This window comes from Vipera berus, assembly GCF_964194415.1.
Source record: "Vipera berus genome assembly, chromosome: 2".
Lineage (NCBI taxonomy): Eukaryota > Metazoa > Chordata > Lepidosauria > Squamata > Viperidae > Vipera > Vipera berus.
In genome coordinates this window covers 263,700,720-263,714,129 of record NC_138203.1, presented here as the reverse complement: position 1 = coordinate 263,714,129, position 13,410 = coordinate 263,700,720, and the positions used below count along the sequence as shown (strand labels likewise).

The 13,410-nt window shown below is 45.0% G+C and overlaps 2 protein-coding genes across 2 annotated transcripts in view; one reads left to right on the top strand and one right to left on the bottom strand.

Annotated features, from left to right (window-relative positions):
• TADA3 (transcriptional adaptor 3) overlaps positions 1–13,410 on the bottom strand; it is a 701,258-nt gene that overhangs the window by 620,388 nt on the left and 67,460 nt on the right. The gene's annotated exons all lie outside the window — the stretch shown is intronic.
• Positions 1–13,410, top strand: part of OGG1 (8-oxoguanine DNA glycosylase) — a 28,315-nt gene that overhangs the window by 12,896 nt on the left and 2,009 nt on the right. Inside the window, exons 3-6 of the mRNA XM_081320162.1 lie at positions 5,298–5,477; positions 9,024–9,205; positions 10,558–10,705; positions 12,713–12,762. Coding sequence (XP_081176288.1) covers positions 5,298–5,477; positions 9,024–9,205; positions 10,558–10,705; positions 12,713–12,762 — 560 coding nt within the window. The remainder of the gene's footprint in view (positions 1–5,297; positions 5,478–9,023; positions 9,206–10,557; positions 10,706–12,712; positions 12,763–13,410) is intronic.

Genomic DNA, 13,410 nt, shown 5'->3' with positions numbered 1-13,410 from the left:
AAAAACAATTTTAAAAGATTAAATTAAATCCCCGAAGAAATATAAAAACCCCAATTAAAACTCTCAGCCTGGGCCGGAAAGCTCAAAGATCCAGGTCTTCAGGTCCCGGCGAAATGAACGAAGGTCAGGGGCAGTCCTAAGCTCCACGGGCAGCTGGTTCCAAAGGGCAGGTGCACCCACAGAGAAGGCCCTCCCCCTGGGTGTTATCCGCCAGCAATCTTTTACCGGCGGCACCCTGAGAAGGCCCTCCCTGTGGGAGCGCACAGGACGAAGGGAACTTGATGCCGGCAGCAGGTGTTCCCTCAGATATCCCGAACCCAAGCCATTGTGACTTTACCCTGCAAACATAGAAAACTGATGGCAGAAAAAGACCTAGTGGTCCATCAAATTTGCCCTTTGTGGGGTTTTTTGTGTTGTTTTTTTTTTTAAAAAAAGATCAGATAATGGACATGTGTTTATCCCAAGCAAGGAAAATAGTAGTGAGGTCTCAAAGCCATCCAGAATCTTTAGCTCAGTCTCTCATCCCTTCCCACAAAGAGGTTACTTCTGAAATTTCATCTTTTGTCTGCCCATTTGTTTAAACGTGTTTAAAATCACGTTGAGGATTAGGTGCATTTGATTGAGAAAGTCATCCTACAGATGAGGAACTTGCAGGGCTTCAAATGGAGCCTCTCTCTTCTAAAGCCTTTTCCTTCCTCAGACTGCAAGTTGCAAGAGTCTGCTCTTTTTGAAGAGAAAAGTTTTAAAGGAGCATACTTGCCCCTCTTGTTTGCTACTGCAACAACCTAAACTAGGTATCTTCCATGCAGGAAGAGGCAGCAAGCATCACTCCTGCAAAAGGGAACCTGGTGGCACCAGGGCAATGTTTTTCAACCTTGGCAACTTGAAAATGTGTGGACTTCAACTCCCAGAATTCTCCAGTATGCTGGCTGGGAATTCTGGGATTGGAGCCCTAATAAAATAACAGAGTTGGAAGGGATCTTGGAAGTCTTCTAGTCCAACGCCCTGCTCTTGCAGGAAACCCTATACCACGGGTCAGCAACCTGCGGCTCCCAGCCGCCCGGTGCGCGCGCACCTCTTTGAACGGGCAGTGGTGCGCACGCACCTCTCCAAATGGAGAGTGGCACCGCCCGTTTGGAGAGGTGCGCGCGCACCTCCCCGAATGGGCGGAGGTGCGCGCGCACCTCCCCAAACCTTTGGAGAGGTGCGCGCGTACCTCCGCGCGAAGGGGCAGGGGCGCCGCTCTTTGAGGAAGCTGCTGCGGCCCGTCTCCAAAGCTGCCGAAAGCGGCAGCTTTGCAGACGGGCCGCGGCAGCTTTCTCGAAGAGCGGCGCCCCTGCCTATTCCGAGAGGTGCGCGCGCACCTCTCCGAACGACCGGAGGTGCGCGTGCACCTCCCCAAACCTTTGGAGAGGTGCGCGCGTACCTCCGCGCGAACGGGCAGGGGCGCCGCTCTTTGAGGAAGCTGCCGCGGCCCGTCTGCGAAGCTGCCGAAAGCGGCAGCTTTGCAGACGGGCCGTCGCCGTCGGGGAACCGGGAACCGGTTCCATTTCACTTTTTAAAAAAATGGCAACCGCGTGCGTCCGCGCATGCGCAAAAAACCGTTTTGCGCATGCACAAAATGTTTTTTGCGCATGCGCATGCATGGACGCACGCACGCGGCTCCCACTTTTTTTAATTTGTGATGGAACCGGTTCCCAGTGGCTCTTTTCCTTTTTTAGGTTGCCGACCCCTGCCCTATACCATTTCAGACAAATGGATGTCCAGCCTCTTCTTAAAAACCTCCAGTGTCGGAGCACCCACAGCTTCTGGAGGCAGGTTGTTCCACTGATCAGTTGTTCTGTCAGGAAGTTTCTCCTTAGTTCTAGGTTGCTTCTCTCCTTGGTTAGTCTACATCCGTTGCTTCTTGTCCTGCCTTCAGGTGCTTTGGAGAATAGCTTGACTACCTCTTTTTTGTGGCAGCCCCTGAGATACTGGAACACTGCTATCATGTCCCCCCTCGTCCTTCTCTTCATTAAACTGGAAATATGCAATTGTTCATATGTTTCAGTTGCCAAGGTTGAGAAATTACGAACTAGAGAGTGATGCTTCAGCTCAGTGAAGACATCTGGCCCAGGGCTGCATCCTGGCATTGTTCAGTCAGGACGTCCTGCTTCTCCGGTCAGATTCAATGTCCCAGTGATGCTCTGTCCCAGGAATGAATCCCACAGAGTGCTTGCAGCACTGGGCATTAAGATCTCATCCCACTTAATTTAAATTATAGCTATGTTTCAAGTATAGGGTTTCCTGCCTGAGCAGGGGGTTGGACTAGATGACCTCCAAGATCCCTTCCAACTTTATTGTTGTTGTTGTCGTTGTTAATCACACAGTCAGCCAGATGTTCAGACTGGATTTGGCATTTTTGTCTACCTATCGAGTCCTTACCAAGGACCTGGGATAGGCAGATGTTTGATGGTATTACAGATATTGTCGCAGGATGGAAGCAGTTCCTAGTAAAGCTGCGTTTTGCAATTGACTAATGGCAAATTTGTCAATGCCATTGATGGTGTTCAAGTGGTGTTCCAGTTGTTTTGGGATTGCACCCAAGGCGCCTATGACTATTGGTACTACCTCTGTCAATGTCACTGCGTGGATCAAGGGCATGATTCATTGTCATTATTTTTCTGGTCTTCCTATCCATAGCTTTTAGTTCTGCATGAGTCCAGTCCACTATTCCAGCTGTGTATCTAATGACTGGAATTGCCCAGGTGTTGATTGCCTTCAAGGTATTTCCTCCATTGAGTTTGGACTTTAAGATCTTCTTCACTCTCTTGATGTATTCACCTCTAATCTTTTTATTGACTTCATGTGCTTGATGTTGAAGGATACCCAAGTATTTGTAGTAATCTTCCTCATCCAGACTTTTAATGTTATTTCCGTGGGGCATCTTGATTCCTTTACTTTTCACTATTTTTCCTTGTTTGAAAGTAAGTGTGGCACATTTGTCCAAGCCAAACTCCATTGCAATATCTTGGCTATATATACAGACAGTGTTCAGCAGCGATTCTATTTCAGATGATGTTTTTCCATACAGCTTCAGATCATCCATGTAAAGGAGGTGGGATAGTCTGGCAGATGTTTTTGATGTTTGATAGCCATGTCCTGAGTTATTCAGTATTGTTGACGGGAAACAGTGCAATAACAAATAGTAGTGGTGATAATGAATCTCCTTGAAATATTCCTCTCTTGATATTAACCTCTCCCAGTCTTTCACCATTGACCTGCAACTCTGTCTTCCACTGTGCCATCGATCTTTGCACAAATTTTCTGATGTTTCTACTGACTCCTGTTATTTCTAGGCACTTGATTATCCAGTCATGTGGCAGAGTCAAATGCCTTTTTGTAGTCAATCCATGCCACATTCAGGTTGGTCTTCCTTTTCTTGCAGTTTTGCAAGATCATTTTGTCTATTAGGAGTTGATCTTTTGTTCCTGTGCTATTGGGGCGGTTTCCTTTCTCTTCGGGTGGAAAGAGATTGTTTTCAACTAGATGCTGTTGTACTGCATCAGCTACCACACCAGTTAGCAATTTGAAAGTTGTTACTAAGCAGGTAATTGGCCTGTAGTTGCCTGGTGTTGCCCCTTTTGCTGGTTTTTTCATTATTAGGTACGTTTTCCCAGATGTTAGCCACTTTTCAATTTCTCCTCCTTGTAGTATATCGTTGAACTGCTTGGCAATGAGTGGGTATATAACAGTTAGATGTTTCAACCAAAACCCATGCAGTTCATCTTCACCTGGTGCTGATCTTCCTTGCTCTTTTTTCTATCATTTTTGTTGTTATTACTAGTTCTTTCATTTCAACTTCTGTTTTATTTGCATCCACCTCTTTTAACCAAGCCGCATCCTTGTTGTGTTTCTTTGGGTTATCCCACATCTGCTTCCAGAACTGCACTGTTTCTTCCTTGTCAGGTACTGACTGATTCATTGCAGTTTCTCCATTGATGGATTGGTAGAAATGTTTCTGACTGGATTGAAATTGGAGGTTCTGCCTATAATTTGCAATTCAAGCTTCGTATCTACTGATTTTCCTGGCTATAGCTGTTATTTGCTGCTTTATTATTTCCAGTGCTTCCTTGATCTTCCTTGTTTCTAAGTGGTATTTCTTGATTAGGTATTCTTTGGTCTTCTTGTTCTTCAGCTTCTTTTCTTTCATCTGTTCTAGCTTGCTTGCATGTGATCTTAACTTGCTGATCTTATTTTCTAGTCTAATCTTCCATTTTTGTGGTGCACTGTTTGTTTGTTTTTCTTCTTTGTTGATTTTGCATCCCAGATATTCAGTTATAACTGCAGCTGTGCTGTACATTAGTTGGTTTGTCTCTTGCAGTGAATTGGTGCTTATACTTGATATTGCAGTATTTGCATCTTTTAATGCTTGTGCTAGCTGTTTCTTTGGAACAAGCTTCAGTGCAGGCAGCCTTATTCTGTTGTTTTTGTGCTGTTCTAGATGCTCAGTTATTCTTTGTTTCAATTCTTTTATTTCTTTAGTTAGAGGGCTTTGTTCTTCCTGAGGAAGAGGTGCCTGGTTTCCAAATGAGAACAGTTGTATATCTCTGCTGGATTCCTTCACTGCCAACTCCCCCTGGCTTGCCTCTACATTCTGAATTACCTCTGGCAAGGCTTTGATTTCTTTGCTCTGGGTAAACCTTTGCAGCTCGTCCAGTTCTGTTTCTGTGAATACTTTATTTCGTATTATAAATCGGCATTGATCTGCTAGTCTCTTTTCTGTTATTTCTGATTCTGGATTTTGTTCTTTCCAGAACTGGTGCATTCGTTTTAGATATCCTCTTCTTTTTGGACTTGATCTGTAATAACAGATCATTATTTCTTTGTTTTCAATCACTGTGTATTTGCGATGGGTAAACACCTTTTCTTCCAGTAGTTCTGCAGCTGCTGGCCCTGGTTGCTCAGCCAACAGTCCTGAGTCCTGTAAACCATTTTTCACTAGATATCCAGGAATTCCAACATCTAGCCCGGACCTTGTTAACCCGGGCAACATCCGAGCCGGTATGTCATTCTGAAATTTACGTCTCACCATATTTTTTATGGGAGAGACACTCTTTGTCTGACTCCTCTGATGAGACCTGTCCAGTGTGGTTGAACCTCTGGCATAGCTCTCATCTTCCTCAGAGTACACAAGCCCCACAACCACGTCAAGGTAGTACCTCACTGGGGGATTATTATTATTATTGTTGTTGTTGTTGTTGTTGTTATTAAAGATTCGACTGAGTGCTTGGCTGGCTCTTTCTTTCTTCCTCCAGGCGTCCGGGTGCTGCGGCAGGACCCAGTGGAGTGCCTCTTCTCCTTTATCTGCACCTCCAACAACCACTTGTCCCGCATCACCAATATGATTCAGCACCTGTGCCAGGCCTTTGGACGCCGCCTCTGCCAGCTGGATACCAAGACCTATCATGCCTTCCCCTCACTGCAAGCCATGGCAGGTAAAGCCTTGGGCCTCTAAGTTGCCTTGCGGCCTTTCCCTCCACAAGCCATCCTGCTACACCTCTGACTCCACCCCCCACTTCCTGTTCTGTCCCCCACTTCCTGTTCTGTGACAGTAACAGAGTTGGAAGAGACCTCGGAGGTCGTTTAGTCCAACCCCTACTCTTGCAGGAGACCTGTACAATTTCTTATAAATTGCTGTCCAGTCTTTTCTTAAAATCCTCCAGCGTACTTTTAAAAAAACAAAAACAAAACCTCCAGTCTCTTCTTAAAAGCCTCCAGACAACATCAAAATGAATTTGCTACATTCACATTCCTGCTTCAGCCAACCATTCCCCTGGTTACGTGTCTTTCCCCTGTCTTCCAAGATCATTCCCACATACCATTATGGGTCCTGACGTGCATGTTACAGCCCAGGCTATGAGTTGAGTTTCAACCAGGCAGCATAAGGGGATGGAGAAGTCCATGGAGATTCTCACTCATCCAGGTCATGGTTGTCCCAAAGGTGCTTTTTCATGAGGCAGCTGGACTTTCTTTTTTTCCTCTTGGAAGATGTTTCACTAAAGAAGCTTCTTGGATGAGAAGTAAAATGTCTTCAAAGAGAAAAAAGAAAGTCCAGTTGCCTCATGAAAAAGCACCTTTGGGAAGGATGGAGGGGTTTACTGAGACAGGCCTGATCAGGTAAACCAGGAATATCCAGCCTTGGCAATTTTAAGTCTTGTGGACTTCAACTCCCAGAATTCCCCATGCCTGGCTGGGGAATTCTGGGAGTTGAAGTCCACAAGTCTTAAAGTTGCCAAGGTTGGGCACCCTTGCAGTAGATACTTTCTCTGAAGGCTTCTCCTTGTCATCCTCTGGCATCTGCCATCTCCCTCATCCTTCTCTTCCAACCCTCACACCTGTTTCTTTCTTCCAAGCAACCTTTATGCTTAACAAGACTTGAGTCTGCAAGAACTGGGGCTATCTGACACAGAAGCTGATGCTTTCTCTTCACTACACAATAGGGAAGTTCTTAGTTGATGTCAAGCAACTTTTGGAGTGTTTGCAGAATACCATAGGGGAGAGTGTGGGAACACTCCTTTTAACCTTCCTGTTTCAGATGACCCTGGTTGCAATTTCCTCTTTTCCCACCATGCATTTAACACTAAGAAAGGACAGTTGCTCTGGTTTCTGATATCTGTCTCTACTTTGGGGTCACAGTGCTGGCTGATTCAGTGTGCAACTTTCCTGCAGTTCTGCTTTAAATCACAAAGGGGCTCTTTCTGAAATAATAAAGAGCATAGATAAGTAAATAAATTAAACCACCACATACCTTAGTTGTAGTCATAATTCCCATCCACAACAGTACTTTTCATTTACTATGGTTTGTACACCAGTGGTACCAAAATCTCTCAGCCATCTGCAGCTAAGAAAACTCTGAGAGAGCAATGTATTTTCTATGCCCTCTCAATATGACTCTCTGAAGATCAATTCAGCAGTTATTTAAGATCTCTTAATTTATTGTAGGTCATATAGCTGAAGAAAAATGTTTTAAGTGCTTGGGAGCACAACTCAGCAAGCATAAGGAATCTACTGGCAATTCAGGCTTGTAAAAGATGAATACACCAAGTGGACAATGATCTGAAGGAAAAGTCAACGTAAGATTGCACATTAGAAGTGCTGGAAGTTTAACTTAAAAGAGCAATTGACAATTGTTGTGATCGTAGACGTCCACGGTTGGTTTCGAGCCTGTCTATTCTTCTCACCATTCATCAATACTATAGAAAGAATGAACGGAACTGGGAGAAGATACCCAGTCTCATAAACTAAGCATTGCTAAAACTTCCTTGAAAGATCCTTTGAATCTTTGCTTGGGCAGTTTGTACAAGGATACTTGCAGTTTTGTTAGATGGGTAGAGATGTGCCAATGAAGAGTGACGTGATGCATTCCCCCTTCGCACCTTCGCTTAATAGTTATTGCTCATTGCTACTGTGTTTCCCCGAAAGTTAGACCCAGCCCAATAGTAAGCCCTAGCTTGGTTTTTGGGGATGGAGCTAATATAAGCCCTACTCCAAAACTAAGCCCTAGTGTCGGGGTGAGGCGCACCCCAAAAATTCAAGCTAAAGTGGGAGTAGCGGGGGTGGGGGAGTAGTGGGGTGGTGGTGAAGCTACCCCACGTGCCCCACACCCACTTACCTTACCGGTAGGACCACCACAGCCAGACCTCCCACACCCTGACACCTGTCGCGCCGCTACTTTGACTTCTGCAGCTGCATGCCACCATTTGTGGCCAGCTGCCATGTGGCACATTGTGCCATTGCCGCTCTTTCTGACAGGACGCCGCAAGGCGCTTCGGGGCGCTTCCACTCCTTATGCAGCACTTTCGGCTGCTTCTGTTGCTTGCAGCAGGAGGCTACGTGGCACTTTGGGCCGTTTCTGCTGTGGAAATGGCCCAAAGAGCCACACAGCATCCTCCCATGAGTAGCAGAAGCAGCTTGAAATGCGCGAGCAACAGAAGCGCTCCAAAGTGTTGCGCAAGTGAAGCAGCCCAAAACACCATGCGGCATCCTGGCATGAGGAGTTGCAATGGCGCAATGTGCCGCATGGCATCCAACCGCAGATGGCAGTAAGCGGCCACAGATGTCAAGCAGCGGTGCGACAGGTGTTGGGGCATGGGCTATTGCTAAGCACATTGGTTTGTGCTTAAATTGGTTTGTGCTTAAAGGATCCAGATTGTTGGGGGCAATTAAGCTGACTTTGTAATAATGCCGCTTGGTGTGTGTGTGAAAGCCCTAATAAGCAGGCATATACATAGAATGAAGGCTACTGCTAAGCTTGTAAGCCGCCCTGAGTCTTCGGAGAAGGGCGGGATATAAATGGAATTAAAATAAAAATAAATAATAAAAAATAAATTGTAAGCCGCCCTGAGTCTTCGGAGAAGGGCGGGATATAAATGGGATTAAAAAAAATAAAAATAAAGTCTTACTGTAGTGGTCCTAAGGTAAGGCACTCCCCAAAAATAAGACCTAGTGCTTCTTTTGGAGGCAAAAAATAAATAAAAGACCAGGTCTTAATTTCGGAGAAACATGGTAGAATTGGACCAGGTAACTGGTAGCTTAGGTAACTTAAACAAGTAATGAGAAAATAAAATACATCCCAGAGTTTGAGCTTCTAAGGTCCATCCTGCAGCAGGAATTCTATTTGCTTGCCAAAGGAAAATTCTGATGAGCTGGTTAACAGTTTCTTGCGAGACTTGGTGAGAACAGCAGCAGATCTACGATCAGAATTAAAGTGAATAGTATTAGTCCTTCTGTGATTACTGTAAATCTTAGTTTGGATAGGTAAATCCATTAAAATGATGGCATCGCTCTATTGTTCCTTCCGTAGCTGGCTGTAAGCCGTCAATTTCCCTTTGATAGGCAGTTAATCGATGTTGCAGTGCCTATTTATTTATTAAATTTACATGCTGCCCATCCCTCCAAGAGGCAGCTCCATTTCTTGTTGAAAATAGAATTATTTCTGGATTTGGTTTCATGTCTCCACTTCTTGGCATAAACTGTTTCAGGAGCAGATACAGAGGCTCGGCTGAGGGACCTGGGATTCGGTTATCGGGCCCGGTTTATTAGTGAGAGCGCCCGGGCTGTCCTGAAGACTCTTGGTGGGGCTGCTGGCCTCCAGCAGTTGCGCACTGTCCCTTATGAGCAGGCTCGGCATGCCTTATGCACCCTTCCAGGAGTGGGAGTCAAGGTAAGAATGAACCTGGGCCCCTCCCTATTTTTCTGTTTAGCCAAAGCATGTGGGTTCGGCTGTACCAAAATGTGGGAATATGTAGTTGCGGTTTGCGAAAAAGGGTTTCCTTTTGCTGTGGGAGGCGATCAAGCACCCCCACCCCACCCCACCCTGAGGTCCAGAAACATCTAGGCCAGGGGTAGGCAACCTTGGGTCTTTTATGACAACCTTGACTCTTTTATGACTCGTGGACTTCAACTCCCAGAATTCCCTAGCCAGCTTGGCTCAGCTTGGAAACCTCTCCCTTTTCCCTTAGCATGGCTGGCTCAGGAATTCTGGGAGTTGAAGTCCACAAGTCATAAAAGAGCCAAGGTTGCCTACTCCTGATTTAGGCCAATTCCAACTTTTGAGGCCTCACATATACCAGTAACAGATACGAAAAAAACGACCATTTATGAAACAAAAGAGTGGATTACAACTTAAATACTTTTAAAAGTAAAAACGTAGCAAATGCCTTGAGTTTAAGGTGCCAACCAAACAGTGGGTTGTAATTTTGACTATATTTTAAAAAAAAATCTAACTAATGCCCAAATGTAAGGCCCCAGTTGGCTTAAGGCAAAAGCCAAATTACCCCCCCTCCTTTCCTCGGCTGTACCTCTGATTATCTCTGATAGTCAAACAGTAACAGTGGTATTTTCCAACTAGAATAAACCTATTGATTTGTTCATCCTGGGGAAAACTGTTGGTGGTTTCCCATTCCTTGAGGCAAGGGAAGCCTGGAATCATTATAATGACCTCCTGTTCCGTGGATCAGCTTTCCAATAGAGCGGGGGTCTCGAAACTTGGCAGCTTTAAGACTTGTGGACTTTAACTCCCAGAATGCTGGGAGTTGAAGTTCACAAGTCTTAAAAGACCCCTGTTCTGTTGGGATGATGCTATCTGCGTTTATTTATTATGTTTATCGTTTGTTGCTGTGATTAAATGGACTTAAATTGTTTTAATATGTCATATTGGAATTCTTATTTATTGCTGATATTGATATATCAACAATAGAGAGCAAAGTTCCCCAACCTTTCTGGCTTTGCGGCCTGGCCAGGGGGCGGGAGAGTGGATGGCTCTGTGTGAGCAATGAGTACATGCGCCTGCCATTCGTGTAATTAGAGCGCGCGTGCCGGCACTTGCCCACTGCTTCCACAAGTGGGGATGCACGCGCTCTGTGTGCTCTTGCCCGCCACTTTGCAGGCCCAGTTCTGAAGGGCTCAATAACCGGTAATATGCTGCGTCCCGGGGATTGGAGACCCCTGATATAGAGAACATGGTGTCACATAAATTTGATAAACGTTGTTATGGTGCAATCGTTTCCCTTTCAGGTGGCTGACTGTGTGTGCCTCATGGCCCTGGACAAGACTGAGGCTGTACCAGTGGACACCCACATATGGCAGGTTGCCAAACGTTACTATGGCCAAGAGTTGGGGATGGGGGCCCGCAGTGTGACGGAGCGTGTCCACCGAGAGATTGGTGAGGGTGCTTTGGAGCAGGTTCTGCTTACTTGTGACCATCTTCAATAGCAACATTTAGCAATAGCAATAGCATTTAGACTTATATACTGCCCCATAGTGCTTTTTATTGCACTCTCTGGGCAGTTTACAACATCAGCACATTGCCCGCAACAGTCTGGATCCTCATTTTACCGGCCTCGGAAGGATGGAAGGCTGAGTCAACCTTGAGCCCGTCATTCCAGACTGCGGGCAGAGTTTGCCTGCAATACTACATTCTAACCATTGTGCCACCAGGACTCTTGAGCGGAGGGAACTGGAGCACACCCATCCTATCTAACCTAGTAGGACCAGGAGATACTCTCAGGGAGAGATGATCCCACAAGTAACCTGGCCCTGAGCGGTGTAGGGCTTTAAAGGTAATAACCAGCCCTTTGAATTGCCCCTGAAAAGCAACTGGAACCTACTACAGCTCATACAGCAGTGGTGTTACTTGGGTGAACCACAGGACGCCCAAAACTTTGTGTGTGCCACTGCATTCTCGACCAGTCCAGTTTCCAGATGTCTTCAAGGACAACCCCATGTAGAGCACACCCAGTAGTCCAAACAGGAGGTGATTAAGGCATGGGTGACTTGAGCAAGACCTCCTAAGCCAGGAATGCACTTCAGAAAACATACATAAAAATGTCAGAGCAGCTGTGAGGAATCAGACCTGATCCAATCGCATCTTATTTCTGTACTAGTCAGTGATCAGCGCTGGGAAAACCCCAGCAGAACTAGAGGGCAATAGCCTTACCGGAAGCACACAGGAATGATTAATAGCAGTTCCTTAAGCAAACTTTATTTCCATGAAGTTTCATATCCCATCAGGTGGTGTTATAAAAGGATAGTCTTGGTGGAAGGAATGATAACTGGTCCGCAGCTAAGCTAGGTATGCCAGCTTACCTGGTCTTCCACTGCATTGCCTCTAGTTGTAGTCCAGCATTGAGACACATTGTTGCTGGACGACAGTTCCTAAAAGCATAGACTGAGCTTCAGAGGAGTAAAGTTAAACAAAGGGGCTAGTTGAGCTCCATAAAAAAATGTACTTTCCAACAGATGAAAAGCTTCAAGTATGTAGTAGCCTCTTGGATGAAAAGCCATATAATAATAATAATAATAATAATAATAATAATAATAATAATAATAATAATAATAATAATAATAATAATAATAATAATAATAATAAGAAGAAGAAGAAGAAGAAGAAGAAGAAGAAGAAGAAGAAGAAGAAGAAGAAGAAGAAGAAGAAGAAGAAGAAGAAGAAGAAGAAGAAGAAGAAGAAGAAGAAGAAGAAGAAGTTGGAAGGGACCTTGGAGGTCATCTAGTCCAACCCCCTGCTCAGGCAGGAAACCCTATACCATTTCAGACAAATGGCTGGCCAGTCTCTTCTTAAAAACTTCCAGTGTTGGAGCATTCACCACTTCTGGAGGCAGGTTGTTCCACTGGTTAATTGTTCTAACTGTCAGGAAGTTTCTCCTTAGTTCTAGGTTGCTTCTCTCCTTGACTAGTTTCCATCTGTTGCTTCTTGTCCTGCTTTCAGGTGCTTTGCAGAATACACACACACACACACACACACACACACATTCAAGCATCTTAAATCATAGAATGACAATAAACCCTATATAACCATTACTGCAATGAAACAGTATAAGATTTACGGCAATACAATAAAACGCCAAAAATGTCTGTTGAAAGCCTCTTTTAGTTTGGAAAAACCTTAAAATAGCAGTGATTGTTGTCTGGATATTCTAGGACAGGAAACTTCTGTTAGCTATCTAGATGCATGCAGAACCACCCGTAGATATTTAAAGCTTTATTACAAGTTCTGTTAAATTTTTAATTTCTCTTCCAGCAGGCCCCTAGAACTGAAATACAATAGTATGAGAAGGGATGTGAGCTAATTTGAGAAATGAACCCTTGTTCCACTGTTCAAGCTCTGTGGGCTTGCTCTCTGCCTCATTCTAATTTAAGCTTGTTTTGCCTTCAGGAAATTTCTTCCGCAGCCTTTGGGGACCATATTCTGGATGGGCGCAAGCAGTAAGTATGAAATTGCTTTCCCCTTCCCCCTTCCCCCATTACTGCTCAGTGCCATCGCCCACTGTAGCTAGAGGAGGTAAGATGCCAGACTAGGAGAATCCATCTCTCTATATGCTGTGTAAACTTTCTGTCCTTATATTAGCAAATTGCAGGACTCTACAAAAAAGCCAATAACAACCCTTTCTAAAAATGTTGTCTAAAAACTGTGTGGATTTCTCCATGTAGTTGCTAAGTTGGGCTTAAGAAAACAAAAACCAACAGTAGGCCATGATAGATTCTTCTCTCACACACTCTGTCTTATACAGAGCCTCCCTTCCCCCTCCCCTCCTCTCCCCTTCTCCCCCCTTTTTTCTTTTCTCCTTTCCTTTCTCCTTTCCCTTTCCTTTCCATATAGACATGTCCCCTCCTAGAGCCCACTTTGTTCCTCCAGCTCTATATATAGCAAGACAGAAGCAGCCATGATGGAAATTCTTGGCTGAAGCTTTCTCCAGTGACCCAGATGAAGACCGATGGCATCAGGTTCCCACTAGTAATGCTGGAACAACTTTCTCTTCCTAGCTCAGGGGTAGACAACCTTGGCTCTTTTATGACTCATGGACTTCAATTCCAGAATTCCTAAGCCAGCTATGCTGAGCTATGCTGGCTCAG